The sequence below is a fragment of the Hippocampus bargibanti genome, linkage group LG22 (assembly GCF_051943395.1).
Source record: "Hippocampus bargibanti isolate YZ-2025 linkage group LG22, ASM5194339v1, whole genome shotgun sequence".
Classification (NCBI taxonomy): domain Eukaryota; kingdom Metazoa; phylum Chordata; class Actinopteri; order Syngnathiformes; family Syngnathidae; genus Hippocampus; species Hippocampus bargibanti.
The window spans coordinates 7155691-7175522 of NC_142755.1; the positions used below are offsets into that span (position 1 = coordinate 7155691).

General features: G+C 46.8%; 3 protein-coding genes across 10 annotated transcripts in view; all 3 read left to right on the plus strand.

The window, feature by feature from the left end:
- Positions 1-19832, plus strand: part of eps8a (EGFR pathway substrate 8, signaling adaptor a) — a 64357-nt gene that overhangs the window by 17311 nt on the left and 27214 nt on the right. For 4 of the 7 annotated variants that reach the window (XM_088988544.1, XM_088988545.1, XM_088988542.1 and 1 more), the window contains one exon: positions 107-1073. In XM_088988544.1, the coding sequence (XP_088844670.1) occupies positions 107-196 (90 nt within the window). In that variant the 3' untranslated portion in view covers positions 197-1073. Of the gene's footprint in view, positions 1-106; positions 1101-19832 lie in introns of those variants that run through there. The other 3 variants (XR_016113647.1, XM_088988550.1, XM_088988543.1) reach the window with 3 other exon arrangements.
- Positions 1258-7933, plus strand: ing3 (inhibitor of growth family, member 3). Of its 2 annotated transcripts, XM_088988580.1 has the most exons (12): positions 1258-1396; positions 1532-1603; positions 3064-3164; positions 3457-3522; positions 3609-3705; positions 3779-3850; positions 3927-4043; positions 4121-4299; positions 5002-5225; positions 6102-6303; positions 6373-6411; positions 7732-7933. In XM_088988580.1, exons 1-12 carry the CDS (start codon positions 1369-1371, stop codon positions 7846-7848), a joined length of 1314 nt encoding a protein of 437 aa, XP_088844706.1. In that variant the 5' UTR covers positions 1258-1368; the 3' UTR covers positions 7849-7933. The 2 variants fall into 2 exon arrangements, with proteins under 2 accessions (XP_088844706.1, XP_088844707.1); XM_088988581.1 differs by lacking the exons at positions 1258-1396; positions 1532-1603 and adding an exon at positions 1644-1855.
- wnt16 (wingless-type MMTV integration site family, member 16) lies at positions 13119-19817 on the plus strand. Its single transcript, XM_088988582.1, has 4 exons — positions 13119-13278; positions 15537-15769; positions 16831-17111; positions 19306-19817. Exons 1-4 carry the CDS (start codon positions 13184-13186, stop codon positions 19759-19761), a joined length of 1065 nt encoding a protein of 354 aa, XP_088844708.1. The 5' UTR covers positions 13119-13183; the 3' UTR covers positions 19762-19817.

Consider the following 19832-nt stretch of genomic DNA (forward strand, 5'->3'; position numbering starts at 1 on the left):
CTCGTTGTTCACCTCGCCTACCGGGACAAGTTGCCAACGCTGAGGTCGTGACCTTTTGCTGGACTAACGTTGTTGTTGTTGTTGTTCTCCATTCCTTCACCTTCAGCGTCAGTCGGGCTGCGAGCTGCGGGAGGTCCTGAGGAAGCGTCAAGAGATCGTGACGGCCGGCGTCGGTGAATCGGGGGTGGAGTCTTGATGAAGGCCGGGCCCAACGGATGTCACATGACTCCCTTCCACCTTTCCTCATTCGGTGTTTTATCGCTGACCGTGTTACAGCACCAGTACCCCTCGGCGCGGCACTATTTCCGATGTGTCAAAACAAATATCTTTCTTTTTATAGTTAAAAGGGTTTTGTGGAGTCAAGCTTGATTTTCAAATACAGTGAGACCTCAACTTACCAACTTAATTGGTTCCCAGACAGAGTGTGTAAGGCGAAAAGTGTGTATCTCAAAAAAAGATTTCCCATAGGAAAGCATTAAAATGGGAATAATCCGTTCCCGGGTTTCCATAAAATATACTTTTCAACTAAATAAGCCTTTTAAAACTACACACAACATACCTTATTCTATGTATAATAAATGTGCTATTGTATTGTAATGAAAGAAATACACTGCATTGTATCATAGTCACTTTATTTACATTTGTGATGGTAATTTATGGCTTGATGGAATGGCGTTGGAGGTCGAAGGGAATTGCTGTTTGGAAAGAGAGGCGCATTACATGAGGCTGTGAAATTACTGTGTAAAATAAAGTTTTATTTACCTTTTTGATGGTCGTTGATGGCTTATGGAAGGAGAGTCACCTTCCATAAGGACTGTTGCTAACTTCACCTCTGGTGCTGTTCGGTTGAAGATCACTCCGCAAGCCGTGGTGGGTGTGTATTATGAAAATAGTGCTTATTATAAGGTTTAATTTCCATAAATTTGACGTTTTTAAGATAAGGTGTTTGTAAGTTGAGGTCTCACTGTATGTGCAACATCCAGCGCAGATGGAACAGATGGATCTCCTCTCAACTACAGTGCGAACATGCAGCGAGTGCATTGAAACGCACAAAACAATAAACGCCAAATGAAACGACAGACAACCGAGCGACCTTGTGGTTCTTGCGCTTTCAAGCTCGGGGAGTTTTGGCAGGTGTCGCAACCTCCTCCTCGACCGCTACAGCGGCAGTGAAAATAAAACGGATGAATGGGATATGTTGATGCAATACCACTTTTTGACGGACGGGGCAGCAGAGTACAGGCCTAAGCCCGGGTGTGCGCTCTATGATGAGAGAAGAAAAAGCGTCGGCAGGAGCGAGTCTACTCGGCGCCATTTTAAAAGGAAATCATTTGTGCCCATTAACGCATTCGAGTTCCTTTTGGCGACATGTTGTACCTAGAAGATTATCTGGAGAGTAAGTATAAAACCGTCTGGGGCGGTTGGGGGTGCACGGTGAGGATTTTGGCCTCTTCGCCACCTTGTGCGTGTCGGACTATTAGCCTCGCCGAGCTAGCGCGTCTCACCCCCCCTCCCCTCTTCCCTCTTTCAGTGATCGAGCAGCTTCCCATGGATCTCCGCGACCGGTTTACGGAAATGAGAGAGATGGACCTCCAGGTCCAAAGTATGTCCGAACTCTTCCACCGAGCTCTCAGAAAGCACCGCACAACACGCCACACATTTGCCGTTTCTAATGTATATTAGACGATAGTCAGAGGAAGCTCCGTCGTGTGCTTTGGAGATGCAAGCAGACTTAGTTAAAGGCATTGAATACGGACGATCATCGGGAAAGGGAAAATGATGTGGCGTTTAAAGACATGACAAAGCATTTCTATTGGTGACAATCGTAGAAGACGAACTCGGGAGAGGAGGACTGGTTAGTGACGGACAAAAAAAAAGCTAACAGAGGACAGACACCGTAAAGTAAAGCAAATGGGGTACACAGGTAGTCAACTTGAGTCATCGAGGGCTTAAAAACCGGCTCATACCAAATGCTGGACGTCAAGTGAAAACGTCCAGCTGTATAAAGTAGGGATGTGACAAAAAATATTCAATAATAATTTATCGCACATTTTCTAATACTATATTAAAGTGCATTAAATAGCTTTCAAAATATGTATAGAATATTGTTCTAAGACAAGTACAGTAAAGTCTCGTTATATCGATATTCAAGGGAGTCCGAAAAAATATCGATATAACCAGGACTATCGATATATCCAACCCTGTTTGCATGTAATTTTCTCCGTGCGTGCATAGAAATACTATCGATATAACCGGGACTATCGATATATCCGATATCGATATAACAAGACTTTACCGTATAAGGACATAATGGAATGTTTAATTTACGAAATATGAGGGGATTTTCTGCCTGTAATTACACAGTTAAACAATAAAAATATGTGACCGAGTTCTTTTACAGTTTAAACTATCATACCTTATTAGATATTAACCAGTAAGGTACCATTGGAAAGATTTTGAAATTCTAAACTAGATCAGAAAACACAAGAAAAGATTCAAAATATAAATTAGCAAATATCAACGATCGAATGCAGGCAGATTTTCATCATAAATCCAAAATGGCTGTCACTGAATACTAGGAAAGAAAATTGCGAGCTCTAGAAATATAGATGCTAATGCTTCTTTTTGCTTGAAACGTTGCAGTTATGGAGAAAAATATATATTCTACCACTTCTATGAGTTATAAAAACACAACTTACTCACCTTTATAAACTGTAGTGTTAGCAAAAAGCAATTTTTTCTCGTTGTCGTATTCGGAAATTTCAAGAACCAGCATGGAGGGAAACGCGTAATACGTCATCATAAGCTGGAAAATCCCACGAAATAAGATTACGTACTTCTCAAAAATGCAATGCGAGTACAGAGTGCGCTCGGTTCACTGGACAGAAACAATCACGCTGGAATATAGGTCACTGTAGCGTACCTACTATTGGTGATAATCGTTGAAGACGAACTCGGGAGAGGAGGACGACAGGTTAATGGCGGGCAAAAAAAAAAGAACACAGAGTATTCCTTTGCAACGTCACCTGAACTAACACGGGCCCATTCTGCTGTGGTGTTCAGACGCCACTGACCAGCTGGAGCAGAAGGTCGTGGACTTCTTTATCAACGCCAAGAAGAACAAACCGGAATGGAGAGAGGAGCACATGGAGGTCATCAAGAAGGTCAGATGCGTCGATTGCAAATTTCAGCTCACCTTCGCCACGTTTCATTTGTTCGGTGGCCTCGTTTTCCCAAGGAGACGCATTTCCCAGCCAAAGAGCCCATTCTCAAAAAAACAAAGAATCTTGCATTGATTTTGGTCGCTTTTCCTAAGAACTGAGTGAAAACCGATTAGCGATCGCAGCTGCGTTGCTTTGAGATGTCCATATTTGAGTTTTTTTTTCCCACCTGGCGTGCGTGTGGACGAGCACATATGAGAGTTTGGTTGGTTTTGATTGACGTGTTTGTCTTCAGGATTATTACAAAGCTCTGGAAGATGCAGATGAGAAAGTGCAACTGGCCAATCAGATTTACGATCTGGTGAGTTGTTCCCGTCAGTCGCCCGCCCCGCAGAACGCGCACGCAGTTGGGCCGTCGGCCACAGCGGATGTCCCTCTGGCCCTCAGGTGGACCGCCACCTGCGCAAGCTGGACCAGGAGCTGGCCAAGTTCAAGATGGAGCTGGAGGCTGACAACGCAGGCATCACCGAGATCCTGGAGAGACGTGAGTGACCGTCACCGGCGCCGGCTCACCGTGCGCATCCCGGTCACATCCCCCGTTTGCGCCCGTCCTGCAGGCTCGCTAGAGATGGACAGCCCTTCTCAGCCCGTCAACAACCATCACGTCCACTCTCACCCCGCCGCAGAGAGTGAGTTGAACTCGTCCGCCGCCACCGACGTCGCCTCGTCTTTGTGGCGCGCTCATTTTGGTTTCCGTGGCGATAGAGAGAAGGTACAGCGCTTCCGCCCACCATACGACAGAACACGTCCCTGAGAAGAAGTTCAAATCCGAAGCATTGCTCTCCACGTTGACATCGGACGGCTGCAAGGAGAACGCAGCAGGTAGGCGCGTGGGCAGATCCAGGCGTTAAAGGCTTCTGCTCGCCACCCAACCCGTCCGTTCATTATGTCCTGTTCAGGTTGCCGTAGCAACAGCACCTCGTCATCAGCGGCGGCGGCGGCCACCAACAACATCTACGGCGTCAACTCGGCCCAACCGTTGACCTCGTACGGCTTGAGCTCTCTTCCCGCCGGACCCGCCGCCGGAGCCGGCGCCATCAGCATGGCCGCGGCGCAGGCCGTGCAGGCCACCGCACAGGTTAGAGCGACAAAACGTCCTCGCGTCCCCACAAATCACGGATGAGAATTTTCCGCCAATCGGCGGATTTCTGACTAAATATAAAACTAAATATGTATTCTCGCTTTTTCGCTGGTCATTTCCTGTTTCGGCTTGTGTTGGCGGAAAGCGCCGTTTTGATTGGGTGATCTTGACTTAGGTAAACGCCCCCTTTTGAATAAACGATTCGCCTTTGTGGAGAGAACAGGTTCTAATTTGATAGATTCAAATTTGCAATGAAACAATAGCATCGATGAAACAGTCGAATGTCAGTGGCACTATGATGCTAACGTTAGCATCAATATACTAACTGTGAGAGGCAGCAGAAAGCAAGCGTGCAAGCTAATGAGCAGTGTGCAGGCTAGCTAGCAACATTGCGTGTCTACCCCCCGTCCCCCGCCGCCTTTTTTATTCTCATTCGTCATTCTCATCCCTGCGTCCCAATTTGTCCGTCAGAAAATCGACCGAAACTAACCATTGGTTGTCATTTCCAAATTGAAGGCAAATGTGCAGTTTTGAAAGGTCGCGTTGTGTTGAGAGGCCGAATTTGGAATCTTTGCACAATTTGAAGTCGGCCAATGGAACAGTCGATGCGATCACTCGTCGGACACCCCATCAAACGCACTTTGGCGGTCGTCGAATTGGCATTCTGCTTGACGACAACAATGTGTGTGACTCCGCTAGATGAAGGAGGGTCGGCGGACCTCCAGCCTGAAGGCGAGCTACGAGGCCATCAAAAACAATGACTTCCAGCTGAGCCGAGACTTCTCGTTGTCCCGCGAGGCGTCTCCGTATCCGTCTTCTGCGCTGGCTTCCACGTTGACGCAGACGCTGGCCCCCGCTGTCGCCACCGCGGCCGCCGCCGCCGCCGTCGTCGTCAATTCGGACTCCCGTGGCCGCAAGTCCAAGTAAGAGCAAAAATGTGGAAGGATGCTTTTGTTTTTTTTTTTTACTTTGTTACTTCGGGGTTGAATGAACGCTAGCGCGTATGGCTACCGCTGCTCACCCGCAGAAAAAAAATATCCTGTGAATGTAAAGCAGGGGTGTCAATGTCATTTTTTGCCGCGGGCCACATTGTAGTTCTGGTTTCCTCTCGAGGGCCGTTCTGAATTTGGGGAAGCCATTAGAATGTTTAAATCCCTTCAAATATTACATATAGAGCACGCAGCAAATTAATGAATAACTCGTTTTCAAATCTGAAGTCAAGAATAATGACTTTTATTGTGGTTGACATCCAAAAATATGAATTTTTTGGCTCAGATTTTAGCAATCATCATGCAATTTAACAAGTTTGATTTGCTTTCGCGGGCCGAAAAAAATAATGTGGCGGGCCGCATTTGGCCCGCGGGCCTTGACTTGGACACCTGTGCTGTAAAGTGTCTGAGAGTTGTGAAAGGTGCTTATAAATGAAATTATTATTATTATTATTATTATTATTCTTTTATTATTATTTTATTATTTTTTTACTATTATGTTAGTATTTTATTATTAATTTTTTCTTATTTTATTATCGTTTTATTAGTATTATTTTATTATTATAATTTTTTATTATGTTTTTAATATTAGTTTAATATTATTTTAATATTATTAGTATTATTTTAATATTATTAGTATTATTTTAATATTATTTTATATTAATAATATTTTTATTATTATTATTATTATAGTATTACTATTATTATTATTAATAATGGCTTGCTGTGATCAGAGGTCCGGGAAGGAACGGGAAGGCCAGCGCCCCTTCGGCGCCCCTCCTGATGTCGGTTCCGTTTGCTCTTGTCCAGAGGCGGCGTGAAGTCGTCTTCCAACCACCACCAGTCGTCGTCGTCGTCATCGTCGTCGTCTTCGCTCTCATCGTGCTCGTCGTCGTCGGCGTTGGCTCAGGAACTTTCGCAGCAGGCGTCGGCGCTGCCCGAAGCCGAGGCCAGCGGCCAAGTGGACTGGACCTACGACCCCAACGAGCCGCGCTACTGCATCTGCAACCAGGTCAGGTGCTCCGCGGCGCCGCCGCCGCCCCTTCGGCCCATCGCTCACCGAACCATCTATTGATTGCAGGTGTCCTATGGGGAGATGGTGGGCTGCGACAACACGGATGTAAGTAACGCACGCTGCCGCGTCCTCCGCGGGGAATTCACGTGGATGTTTGAAATACTCGGGGACAATTTGTGACTTGGTGAAGGCTCCTTTTGGGGACTTAGCAACTGGCGAATACCAGTTGCTAATACTGTGACACTTACGAACGTTTTAGCTCACGAACTTTTCGCCTCACAAACATTAAATTCGCGAGTGTGTAGTCTTGGTTGGCAAACTAGTTTTCGGCGGACGAACCAAACCACAAAGTGGACGGCGGACTAGTTTTTGGCGGATGAACACCAAACCACACGGCGGAACAGAGCCGCGGTGGCTGGCGGACTTTTTGTCACCCCCTTTATTTGAGTGCAGATGTGGTTTGTTATCAAGTAGAGTACATTTGCCATTATGGGACGGAAAAAGACCCCACCACAGGCTCGTGTTCAGCCGAAGAGGACACAAAACAAAATTACAGTAAAGTCTCATTATATCGATATCGGATATATCGATAGTCCCGGTTATATCGATACTATTTCTATGCACGCACGGAGAAAATTACATGCAAACAGGGTTGGATATATCGATAGTCCCGGTTATATCGATATTTTTTCGGACTCCCTTGAATATCAATATAACGAGACTTTACTGTACATTCGAGCGGGAGATCCTCGAAAAACACCAACAAGGTGCGCGTTAGTGTGACTTAGCGTACCAGTACGCTAAGTCGACCATTGCTACGTATGGCTAAGGGTGTTTCTGTGTTGTCTAAGCAACGATCACAGGCAATAATAATAATAATACATTTCATTTATAAGCGAATGAAGGAGGTTGAAAAACTTCTGTTGATTTGGATTCATGAAAAGCAGCTAGCGGTGGACAGTGAGTGAGGGTATTATCACCGAGAAAGCACGGCAACCTCACTCGGATATCATCACGAGGCAACTACATCAACGACCATCACAACGGTAAATAAAACGACTTTATTATACGGTAGTTTATTTATTTAATTACAATACAACAACGCATTTATTATACATAAAATTCATATACATAAAAGGTATATTTTGTGTAGTTGTAAGGCTTATTTAGTAGGAAATTATGTTTTATGGGGCCATGGGAACGGATTATTCTCATTTTAATGGTTTCTAGTTGGAAATGGAGTCCCGGATGGTCAAGCCCTCTCCAACTCAATCAAAGGATTTTTTTTTTTGGGGGGGCGGAGCAAGTCGCACCCGAGCCGAAATGGGGCTCAAATGCAAATGAATAGTCGAGTTGCCCACTTGATTGCTTTTGTGTGTTTTTTTTTTCTTTTGTGTGACCTGTGTGTGTCCACTGGCTCTGCAGTGTCCCATCGAGTGGTTCCATTATGGCTGTGTGGGTCTAAGCGAGGCCCCCAAAGGGAAGTGGTACTGTCCGCAGTGCACGGCCGCCATGAAGCGACGTGGAAGCAGGCACAAGTAGACGACGCCATGAAACAAGCCAACGTGGAGCGCCGTCAGCACTGGTTGCTGCCTTTTAACAATAAACGTGCTTTTTTTTTTCTCAACGTCCAGATGGTCTGCCCTTTGCTTTGCCTGCGATCTGTCTTGCATCCGTCCATCCGTCCATCCATTCATCCGTCCACCTTCTGATCGGCTTCTCCTTAGGAGGGTGCGCCTAAGGCCAATCCCAGCAAGCAGGGGTATGCCCTAAAATGGTTGCCAATCAACCGCAAACACACCTCTGGACAATTGGTCCACCATGAATGTCTTTGGAGAAACCATCTTTGGAGAAACCAGCGTACTCCTAGAAAAACCACGCGGGCACAGGAAGGCTCTAGCTGGAATTGGACCCCCTCACCACCACCTGTGCGCGGTGAGGTCGACGTGCTCCATCATTAACCATTTATACCCTAACTCATTCACTACCAGACATGCAAAAATGTGTCCACTCCGGTGCCAGGGTTTTTGTCATTGTCACTCGAATTCCAGGGCCTACAGTATATTGAGTTTTAGGACTACGTAAATATTTAATACAGCGTTAGAAACGAGTGACAACAACACTGTCGCGCACGTGTGCGACAGTGTTGTTGTCACTCCGGTTGCGCGACAGTTCTGTTGTCACTCCGGTTGCGTGACAGTGCTGTTGTCACTCCGGTTGCGCGACAGTGCTGTTGTCACTCCGGTTGCGCGACAGTGCTGTTGTCACTCCGGTTGCGCGACAGTACTGTTGTCACTCCGGTTGCGCGACAGTGTTGTTGTCACTCCGGTTGCGCGACAGTGTTGTTGTCACTCGGGTTGCGCGACAGTGCTGTTGTCACTCCGGTTGCGCGACAGTGTTGTTGTCACTCCGGTTGCGCGACAGTGTTGTTGTCACTCGGGTTGCGCGACAGTGCTGTTGTCACTCCGGTTGCGCGACAGTTCTGTTGTCACTCGGGTTGCGCGACAGTTCTGTTGTCACTCGGGTTGCGCGACAGTGCTGTTGTCACTCCGGTTGCGTGACAGTTCTGTTGTCACTCCGGTTGCGCGACAGTGTTGTTGTCACTCCGGTTGCGCGACAGTGTTGTTGTCACTCCGGTTGCGCGACAGTACTGTTGTCACTCCGGTTGCGCGACAGTTCTGTTGTCACTCGGGTTGCGCGACAGTTCTGTTGTCACTCCGGTTGCGCGACAGTGCTATTGTCACTCCGGTTGCGCGACAGTGTTGTTGTCACTCCGGTTGCGCGTGTTTGTGTAAGACATCGCGCAGCATCGCGGCGACGACAATAATACCGTTCTCACAATAAAATGACAGCCGATTGTTTTTGTCCTCTATTCCCCACCCCCCAGTCTTCGGTTAAAGCCACGTGATTGGTCGAGAATGCAGCAGCGAGGGTGGGGTGGGGGGTTTAAACATTAAAGAGACAGGCAGAAGACAGAGAGAGAAAATTGATAGAAAACACAGTGAAATTTGGACTCGTTTCAACTTTATTGATAGTTCAAAGGCAGAGTGTAGACTGCAAGGTTAAAATTCCCATCAATCAGGTTCCACAAACAACCCGCACAAGCCATCTGTACACTTGATGCAAAAAGCTATCAACCCAATTAAACAGAACACAATTGATGAGGAACTAGCTTTCCATTGTGATCCATCAACCTGATATTTGTGGAGTATGGGAGGAAACGGGAGTAGCCCAAAGGGAGTAAACTTTGAAAACAAGTCATGGTTAGGGTTCCTGTTTCATCATAAATGATGACAGTCGAGCTAGTTATCAAGCTACCTATTTGCCATCTGTTAGTTATCTATTAGATAGCTAGCCAGCCAGCTAAACTGCTAATAGCTAGCTATCTATTAGCGGTCTAGCTGGCTGGCTAACTATCTATTAGCTAGGTAGCTAGCTTCCCATCTATTTGAGAACGCTGGCGCGTGTGGCTGCCGCCGCTCACCCACATAAAAACGTAACCTGTGACTGTCAAGTGACCTTGAGAGTTTTGAAAGGCGCTTATAACTGAAATTATTATGATAATTATTATTAGCGTTGTTGCTTTTGGAAGCATCTTTTCCTCAAAACGCCCTTTTGAAAGGGCGGCACTGCAACCAAAGGTTGCGTGTTGAGAGATGTGAGCCGCTTCCAAGAAAAAAAAAAGGCGTGCGCGCTCGCGTCGTTTTCAGGCTGCGTCGTTTGAAGGGCCGGGCCGGGTCGAGCCAAGCCGGAGTACCAACAAGAAAATCCCTGTTAAGTTTTCTTGTGTCACTTTGTTGCGATGAGCGGCGCCGACGTGCGGAATGTGTCGCCGCCGCGTTGGAGGCTGACAAGAAAGAAGAAGAGCGGCCGCCGCCGCGTTGGCATAGTCGCGCCGCGCGTGCGCGCCCGTCCAGCGGAGGCCGTCCCTCAAGTCCATCCAGACAAGGCGCCGGCGGCTCCCAGGCCCCCGTGGGGCGCGCCGTTGATTTGACCTTTGATCCCCCCGCCTCCCTGCACTCAATCAGCAATGAGCAATGACCCCCCCTCCCAATCCACCCACTTCCTTTCTTTCATCCTCTGACAGCAAGTTGCGAGAAAAGGGCACGACTGAACAGCACCAGAGGTTAAGTTAGCAACAGTCCTTATGGAAGGTGACTCTCCTTCCATAAGCCATCAACAACCATCAAAAAGGTCAATAAAACTTTAATTACATTCGTCATGTAATGCGCCTCTCTTTCCAAACAGCAATTCCCTTTGACTTCCAACGCCATTCCATCAAGCCATAAATGACCATCACAAATGTAAATAAAGTGACTTTATGATACAATGCAGTGTATTTCTTTCATTACAATACAATAGCACATTTATTATACATAGAATAAGGTATGTTGTGTGTAGTTTTAAGGCGTATTTAGTTGAAAAGTATATTTTATGGAAACCCAGGAACGGATTATTCCCATTTTAATGGTTTCCTATGGGAATTTTTTTTTGAGATACACACTTTTCACCTTACACACTCTGGGAACCAATTAAGTTCGTAAGTTGAGGTCTCACTGTATGGCTCTTTTGATGATTGCATATGGCTCACCGATAAAACATACACATTCTGGCTTTTTCGCTGTTCATTTCCTGTTGGGGCTGCAGAAAGCGCAATTTTGATTGGATGATACTGGCTTTCATGTTGAAACAGGTAAACGCCCCTTTAAATAAGCCAGACCAGTAAAAAAAAAAAAATGCGAGTACACTTTAGCTTGAATCCACCGGAGCATTCGCCTTTGTGGAGGGAAAAGGTTCTGATTCTAATTAGCATCAATGTACTTGCAAGCGTGTAAGCTAATGAGCAGTGTGCAGGCCAGGTCGCAGTAACCTTGTATGTACACTGCGATTCTACTTTTATTCTGATAGTTTGGCTGGATTTTTACCAATCATGAGGAATGTAAAAAATATTTTATTATTCGTGCCTGTCAAAACACGGCCCAGGTGTCAGCTGTCCGGTCCGCTCGCTCGTTCGCTTTGCGCCGTTTGCCGTCAGGCGCTGATGTGGTGGCTCTGCGCCTGAGCTTGAAGGTCGCCGGCTGGTTGCCGCACCTCAACTGTTCTGACAACAGGATGTGCGATCGGCAGGAAGTCGCCTGGCAACCGCCCGGCTGCGCCAATGCGTAGCGGGTAGGACGGTGCGCTAATGGCGTCTTCCACGGGTGCGGTTCCTGGAAGACTCCACCAATCGCAGCGCGTTGTACTTTTTGACCGTCACGATCTGGTTTGCGAGTAACGGGTGGCAAAGTAGGGCCCCACCTGCACAGGTGTTGGTTGTTTCAATCAGTGGCAGTTAAAAGGACTCCCGGCACGACCGTTCGTTATCGGGTCATTATATGCGTTTGCTCCCGATTTGGTTTGTGCTGAGTTTATTTCATACAATTTGTCAATGACACCCTGCTGCTCCCTCCCGCCTCGTTTTGTGGGATCCACCACCATCACCACCTGGCAAACCGTCACACTGACGGAGCGCCTCACCTGGCACGCTGCTCTACCGCAACGTGAGCGGGGAACGCATGCCGGTGACCTACTTGTATTACCCGTCTCGGACTCTGGTCAACACCCGGCGGACTGTCATGGTAGTAGGCAGAGTCCAGTGGCTGACCACCGGTCACCTACGGAGGTTCTGCTCAAGTAAGCAAAGTTGGGTCGGATTGGGACGAAGTGCCTCGACCAATGGCGTCTTGTCGCGGCCGTTCTCACAGAGTCGATTGGCGGATGGCTTTCCATCACGGTTTCCATCAAGCGTTTCACTCTAAAGAAGCGTTGTGACATCAGTACGAAGCGTCATCCTCGACCGCTGTAGATAACAGTGAAAACGTGTGCACCTTATTAACGGAAAGTAGATAAACGTTGACGTAGAGTCGAGACTGTCGTTCTCTATCGAGCAGTTGCTCTGCTCGCATTAGTCTCGTTCCGTCTGTCTCGCCGTACTCGCTTTTATCGAAAACACCTGACACGGAAGTGACAATGACAAACAAACGTTATGAATAAAGTATCGAAGACGATTTTTAGAAAAACACACACATAAAGTTTCGCATAGAAACATTAAACACTTTTACAAACAGAACAACAAGTCTACATAAATTATATTTTTGTTGTCGTGGCAACCAATGACAAGATACCCGCCAGTTCCAACTCGTCCGCCAGCCACCGTGGCGCTAAAGCGTTTGTAACCTGCATGAAGTAGAGCACCATTCCCGAATTTGTTCAGGTTTAGTTTTTTTTCGTGCCAATAAAGCGCTGGTCAGACCTCTGGCATTGTTTTTTTTTCTTTTCCACAAGGGGCAGCATTTCCCTTTTTTCCACGTTCGCGCTTTGTTCCAGCGACAGAATGTTATTAAAACGCAATATAAACCAATATGTCTGTATTGCATTGTATTTTGGACAGCCGCCCTCATTTCAAGCTCATATAACTCCAAATCCATATAATTTAGGAATTAACTCTTTTTTTCCCTTGATGAAATAAGAGAGTCTAAGGTTTCTTACGCTGTATTGAGTGTTTATGTAGTCCTAAAACTAAATATTCTGTGGGTCCTTGAATTGGAGTGCCGATGACAAAAACCCTGGCACCGGAGTGGACACATTTTTGCCCGTCTGGCAGTGTATGAGTTAAATCTGCCCTGAACAGTGTGTTTGTGGGCGTGGGGGTGTAGGTGCGAGGATTGGGGGGGGGGAGAGTTGTTTTTCACCGTTCCCGCCCCTTTCGCGAGCGTCACGCGGCCGCTGATTGTCCGTCCAATTACCGTGGATCTATGACGTCACTGCGGGGCTCCGCCGAGGGACGTGGCGCGGCGGTTCCTCCCCGGACGCTGATGAGGACGGCCCGCGGCTATCCATGGACTCCAATCCGAACCGGGTCCAGGCGCGACGGATGTGCGCGCTGACGGTGCTCCTGTGCGTGTGCCCGTTGTGCTGCCAGGCCAGCTGGATGTGAGTACCGTCGTACGTCGCTTGGCTGGCGACTGAGGTGGTGGTGCGCGTGGGGTTGGGGGTGCTTCGTTGGGGGCCTGGGGTTGGGGGTGCTTTGTGGTCGTCGTTTGACGCCGACGGGTCGCCCGCGGACGCACGTGTCGCTCATTATTCCGACCAGGTGAATTCAACAGTAGCTCATACAAGTTAAGTCCCACGATTTGGTCGGGAGACTCCCCATTTTGACTACAATACTCACTTTGTAAAGCAACCGTTCACACAATACAGACAATTCATTTGTAAGGTGAAAAATTGTCAAAAAAATACTTTTTATACTAATTTAATGTACTAATTTTGTTTACTTCTGATTTATACTTGTAACGCTCACATAATTGTAACATGCACGACAGAGTCGGGAGTACAAACATCTCCCTATTGAAGATTTCTGAAAATTAACATGGATCATGGCTCGACGACCTTCTCTTACTTAGCATGACACTTTATTGTCTTGGACGGCGAATTAGCAAAAGGACGGGCGTGGTATAGTGGGGAGGCGGTCGTCCTTTCAGCTGAGGGGCTCAAGGGGTGTCATAAGCGAGAAATGCATTTGTTTATTTCCCAGTGGTTGATGTACGGAAGAGGATTAGGGCCACTGAAGAAAAATAATATGGTTCGCAAGATTCTGACTTTATTCTCAGAATTCTCACTTTAAAATCAGAATTCTGAGAATAAAGTCAGAATTCTCACTTCAAAGTCAGAATTCTGAGAATAGTCAGAATTCAATAGAATTTAATAGAAAGCTCGCTAGCCAGCTAATAGATATCAAATAGATAGCCGACAGATAGATAGCTAGCCACTTAGATAGCTATATACAGTAAAGTCTCGTTATATCGATATCGGATATATCGATAGTCCCGGTTATATCGATACTATTTCTATGCACGCACGGAGAAAATTACATGCAAACAGGGTCGGATATATCGATAGTCCCGGTTATATCGATATTTTTTCGGACTCCCTTGAATATCGATATAACGAGACTTTACTGTAGCTAATAGCTAGCTAGCCAGTTAGATACATGTTGTTAGTTAGCCAATACACTGAATGTACTGTATACTGTACAGTGAGACATTCCCTGGTTTCCATAAAAGATACTTTTCAACTAAATAAGCCTTAAAACTACACACAACATACCTTATTCTATGTATAATAAATGTGATATTGTATTTTAATGAAAGAAATACACTGAATTGTGTCATAAAGTCACTTTATTTACATCTGTGATGGTCATTTATGGCTTGATGGGATGGCGTTGGAGGTTGAAGCTCAAAGGGAATTGCTGTTTGGAAAGAGAGGCGCATTACATGAGGACTGTAATTAAAGAAATTAATAAAAAATGCTGTAAAATAAAGTTTTTTTTTAGTCGCTTTGAGAGCACGGAAACACCTTTTCAACAGACGCACCTTTGATGGCGTTTCTGTTCCGGAGAATGGTAGCAATGGTTGACTTAGCATAGCCGTGCTCGGCCATTAAATCACACAAACGTACACCTCGTTCGTGTTTTTCAATTATCTCCTTCTTCTCAGCGACGGTGATTTTATTTTGTGTCTTCATCGGCTAAACACGAGCCCGTGGTGTTTTTTTTTTTCGGTTCCATAATCGTAAAATTATCAGCAAAAAGCTCCAAGGAGGCGATCGACGTGTGCATTCAATGAGAGGTGGTGTGGAAAGTAGCGCCGGCTGGAGCGCTGTTCGGTCGCGTGCTTCCGCCGAAGATCACTCCGCCAGATCCGTAGGTCGTGTGCTTTGGTGTGCTTCCGCCGAAGATCACTCCGCCAACCGTGGTGGGTGTGTATTATGAAAATAGTGCTTATTATAAGGTTTAATTTTCATAAATTTGACATTCGTAAGACGAAAAGTTTGTAAGATAAGGTGTTCGTTAGCTGAGGTCTCACTGTTTATAGGGAGGCGTTTTGGAGTACTTGTCTTGATGATCAAATGGGATGATTGGCTTTGAAACAGATCGTACACAAAGCTCCTGTATTTTGTTTTTCTACTTCTTTCTTTCCTTTCCTCTTCCTTTCATAAAGTTGCTGCTGTGAAATGTAAATTTCTCCACTGCAAGATGAATAAAGGAAGGTACATCCAATCCAAAATAGTATTGCGAGTACTAAAGTTGTGGATCGACGAATACTACGACGGATCGTATTTGTTGCAACCTCGACCCCACCGACAATCGAAGGCCTTCTGACAGTCGTTTTATGTGTTTTGCGGTCAAGGCTTTTGGGGGAGGACGGGACGGGCCGCGGACGGTCGCGAGACGACGGCTGCCGCTCGCTCCCCCTGAGCGCCGAGCAGGCCGAGGTGTGCCGCAAGCGGAGCTTCCTGGCGCCCAGCATCGTGGAGGCCGCCCGGCTGGCCCTCGGCGAGTGCCAAAACCAGTTCCGGCACGAGAGGTGGAACTGCTCCACCGGCCGCGACCCGGCCGTCTTTGGACACCAGCTGACCAGCGGTAAGTTTTGATTGGCGCAACGATGACACATCTCGCTCGGCTGAACCGACGTGTGGTTGGCTATTCAAAAGAAAAAAAAAAACACGATATAATATACAGTAAGGTCTCGTTATATCGATATTCTCGGGAGTCCGAAAAATATCGATATAACCGGGACTATCGATATATCCAACCCTGCGCGCATGTAATTTTCTCCTTTCGTGCATAGAAATAGTATCGATATAACCGGGACTATCGATATATCCGATATCGATATAACGAGACTTTACTGTATATAATAATAATAATAATAATAATAATAAAGACATTTCTGAGCGGCTTTCAAAACTCTGAATCAGAATCATCTTTATTGCCAAGTACGCCAAGTAAAGATGATTCTGATTCTGTAAAGGTCACTTTACAGTCACAGGATCAGTTTTTCTGTGGGTGAGCAGCGGCAGTCACACGCGCCAGCGTTCACTCAACCCGATTAACTCAAATAGATAGAAAGTTAGCTAGCTAATAGATAACTAATAGATAGGTAGCTAGCTAGATATCTTATAAATAGCTAATATATAGCTAGCTAGCTAATAGATAGCAACTAGCTAGCCAGCTAGATCGCTAGCTAGAAAGTCAGACTTGTATGTAATATGCGATGGAGATGAAACATCCTAATGGCTTCCCCAAAATCAAAATGGCCCCCGAGAGGAAACCAAAACTAAAATGTGGCCCGCGTTAAAAAAAATAAATAAATACTGATTCGCCCGGCACTGCAGTTAGGCTTCTAGTAAATCATTAAAAGTGATGCACATCAGCTAAAAATGCTAAGTTGAGCCTTGGTTGCTCGTGTAGAACTCGCCCAGCGAACGTCTTTGCGCTCAAAGCATCTGCAAGACCCTCCTGTAAGGAGTTTGCAAAACAAGGATTTCGTCAAGTTTAAATATTGCGCTGCCCCCTAGTGGGCAAGTTTTGGTAAATCGAGCCCACTGCCCGCCGCTCATCTGGTCAGCCGTCGAGCGCTGACCAATCCGCTGTCTGTCGGTTGGTTTGAAACGAGTGCCGTTTCCTTCCCCGCTTTGAAGGAACCAAAGAGGCGGCGTTTGTATACGCGGTGATGGCAGCCGGTCTGGTGCACGCCGTCACGCGCTTCTGTAGCCGAGGCAACGTGAGTGAGTGCGGCTGCGACGGCCGCCTCCAAGGCCCGGCGGAAGCCTGGCACTGGGGCGGCTGCTCGGACCACGTCCAGTACGGGACCTGGTTCAGCCGGCGTTTCCTGGCGCACGCCTCCGTCAACGCCTCGGCCGGGACGCGTGCGGACGCCCTCCTGCGGATGAACCAGCACAACAGCGAAGCCGGCAGGCAGGTCCGAAACGCACGCCTCCTCTTGCTCCTCTTCCTCCTTTCCTGGGTCGTTCCTCTTAAAGGACAACCGACACCTCCGGACAAGTTGCGTCCATAGTTTGTAAAATGGCTTCAAGTGACTTCTACTGAGCGCATTTTAATAAGATTCCACCGCATGTAGCGATATTTTACCTTTTAAGACTCGCTCTGTATATTCAGGAAGTCTTGTTTTCGAGTTGGTGACGATTCCTGACGTCACGGAAGAAACGCCCCTGACAGAGAAAGCGATACAAAATGCATTTTGGGTACCTTTATTGGTCTGAAAACTTCGTGTTGATGGCAAAATTAGAAGGAAAACTAGATAAATAACGCGATGGCGAATCGATGTGTGGCAGCCAATTGCGTTAAGACGCATAAAGAAGGTGGAAGTTTGCAGAAATTCCCAGCGGACAAAGCAGCCCATTTCCAACGAGGAGCTAACCGGAAGTAAAATGGAGCTCTTCCAAGCCAAAGATGATGACATTCTTCAGGACGGGTACCGAGCTCTTTGGTGTAGCCGAAAGGACGCATGGATGACAGTCAAACTTGGTACGTGGTGTAATGCCCCTCAGTGTGACATGCGCAACACAAGCACCGGACGTTACGGTATTATTCCGACAGTCTTTTCTTTGAATCGAAAACGAATGCTTTTCTTGACCCCGTGATTAAATTCGAAATACAGTGAGACCTCAACTTACGAACTTAATTGGTTCCCAGACAGAGTGTGTAAGGCGAAAAGTGTGTATCTTAAAAAAAAAATCCCATAGGAAATCATTAAAATGGGAATAAGCCGTTCCCGGGTTTCCATAAAAGATACTTTTCAACTAAATAAGCCTTAAAACTACACACAACATACCTTGTTTTATGTATAATAAATGTGCTATTGTATTGTAATGAAAGAAATACACTGCATTGTATCATAAAGTCACTTTATTTACATTTGTGATGGTCATTGATGGCTTGATGGAAGGGCGTTGGAGGTCAAAGGGAATTGCTGTTTGGAAAGAGAGGCGCATTACATGAGGACTGTAATTAAAGAAATAAACTGTGCTGTAAAATAAAGTTTTATTGACCTTTTCGATGGTCGTCGATGGCTTATGGAAGGAGAGTCACCTTCCATAAGGACTGTTGCTAACTTAACCTCTGGTGCTGTTCGGTCGTGTGCTTCCGCCGAAGATCACTCCGTCAGCCGTGGTGGGTGTGTATTATGAAAATAGTGCTTATTATAAGGTTTAATTTTCATCAATTTGACGTTTGTAAGACAAAAAGTTTGTAAGTTAAGGTGTTTGTAAGTTGAGGTCTCACTGTAACTGGATGAGTAACAAGAAAGGATCTTTTTCCGAATCTGAACTCTCTGAAGCCATTGTTTTGATTCTGGAGCAAGGCAGTTTGTGAAGGAGTACCTGGGGGCGGGACTTTCTGAACCTCTCCAGTTTTGAGCTCACTTGTGGCAGTTTTGGGCAACTTTAAGTCATTTTTATTGGTGTTTTGCGTTTGACTATAAATATCAGCCTGCGTGTTTTAGGCATTTTAGATGCTATAAACCGTTTTTCTGATGTCACTTTTTCTGATGTCCTTGAAAGGACAACCGACACCATATTTTTGTTTGGTAACTGATATCAGAAAAAAACGTACACCTTCTTTTTGCGTGTTACCGCAATTGGCTGCCATACAACGATTCACCATGCCGTTATTTATCTAGTTTTCCTTCTAATTTCGCCATCAACACAGTGTTTTCAGATGAAACAAAGTGCGCAAAATACATTGTGTGTCACTTTCTCGGTCAGGGGCGTTCCCTCCGTGACGTCACTGCGGCCGGCATCGTTATCAACTCGAAAACGAGACTTCATGACGATTTCGTGCGAGTTTTAAAACGTAACGTATAGCTATATGCGTATATGTCAAATGCGCTCAGTAGAAGTGATTTGAAGTGATTTTACAAATTATGGACGCAACTCGTCCGGAGGTGTCGGTTGTCTTAAGTCCCCACGAGTGCTTTTGAGCAGTCCTTGATGCGTGTCTTTTTTGCGCTTTGTTCTTGTTTACTTACCTTTTCTTTGATGTTAGTTTTTCTCCACCTTTCCCTTCTTTGGTCTTCTTGTCGTCATTGGATCTTGCTGAGTCGAGTTTCTTCTTCGGTGGTTCTCCTCCTCCCACACGGGCGGCGCGTCCCGCAGGCGGTGGCGAGCACCATGTCGACGGACTGCCGCTGCCACGGTGTTTCGGGCTCGTGCGCCGTCAAGACGTGCTGGCGGACGATGGCGCCGTTCGGCCGGGTGGGCGCCTACTTGAAGGAGCGCTACGAGGGCGGCGTGCGCTTCAAGAAGAAGGACCCCCCAGCGCCGGGACAAGGGCAGAGCCGCCCGCCGCCCGACAAGCACCAGCTGGTCTTTGTCAGCAAGTCGCCCAACTACTGCCTGGAGGACCAGCGCCGCGGCGTGTTCGGCACCAGGGGACGCCGCTGCAACCGCACCTCGGGGGGGTCGGACGGCTGCAAGTTGCTGTGCTGCGGCCGTGGCTACAACACGCACGTGGAGCGCCACGTGCATCGATGCGCCTGCAAGTTTGTGTGGTGCTGCTACGTCCGATGTCGACGGTGCGAGAGCATGAGCGACACACACGCGTGCAAGTGAAACGCCGACGCACGCTCGGACCGCTTTGGGTGTTACCCTTTTCACAATAAATCCCCACTCCGTCCCCAAAT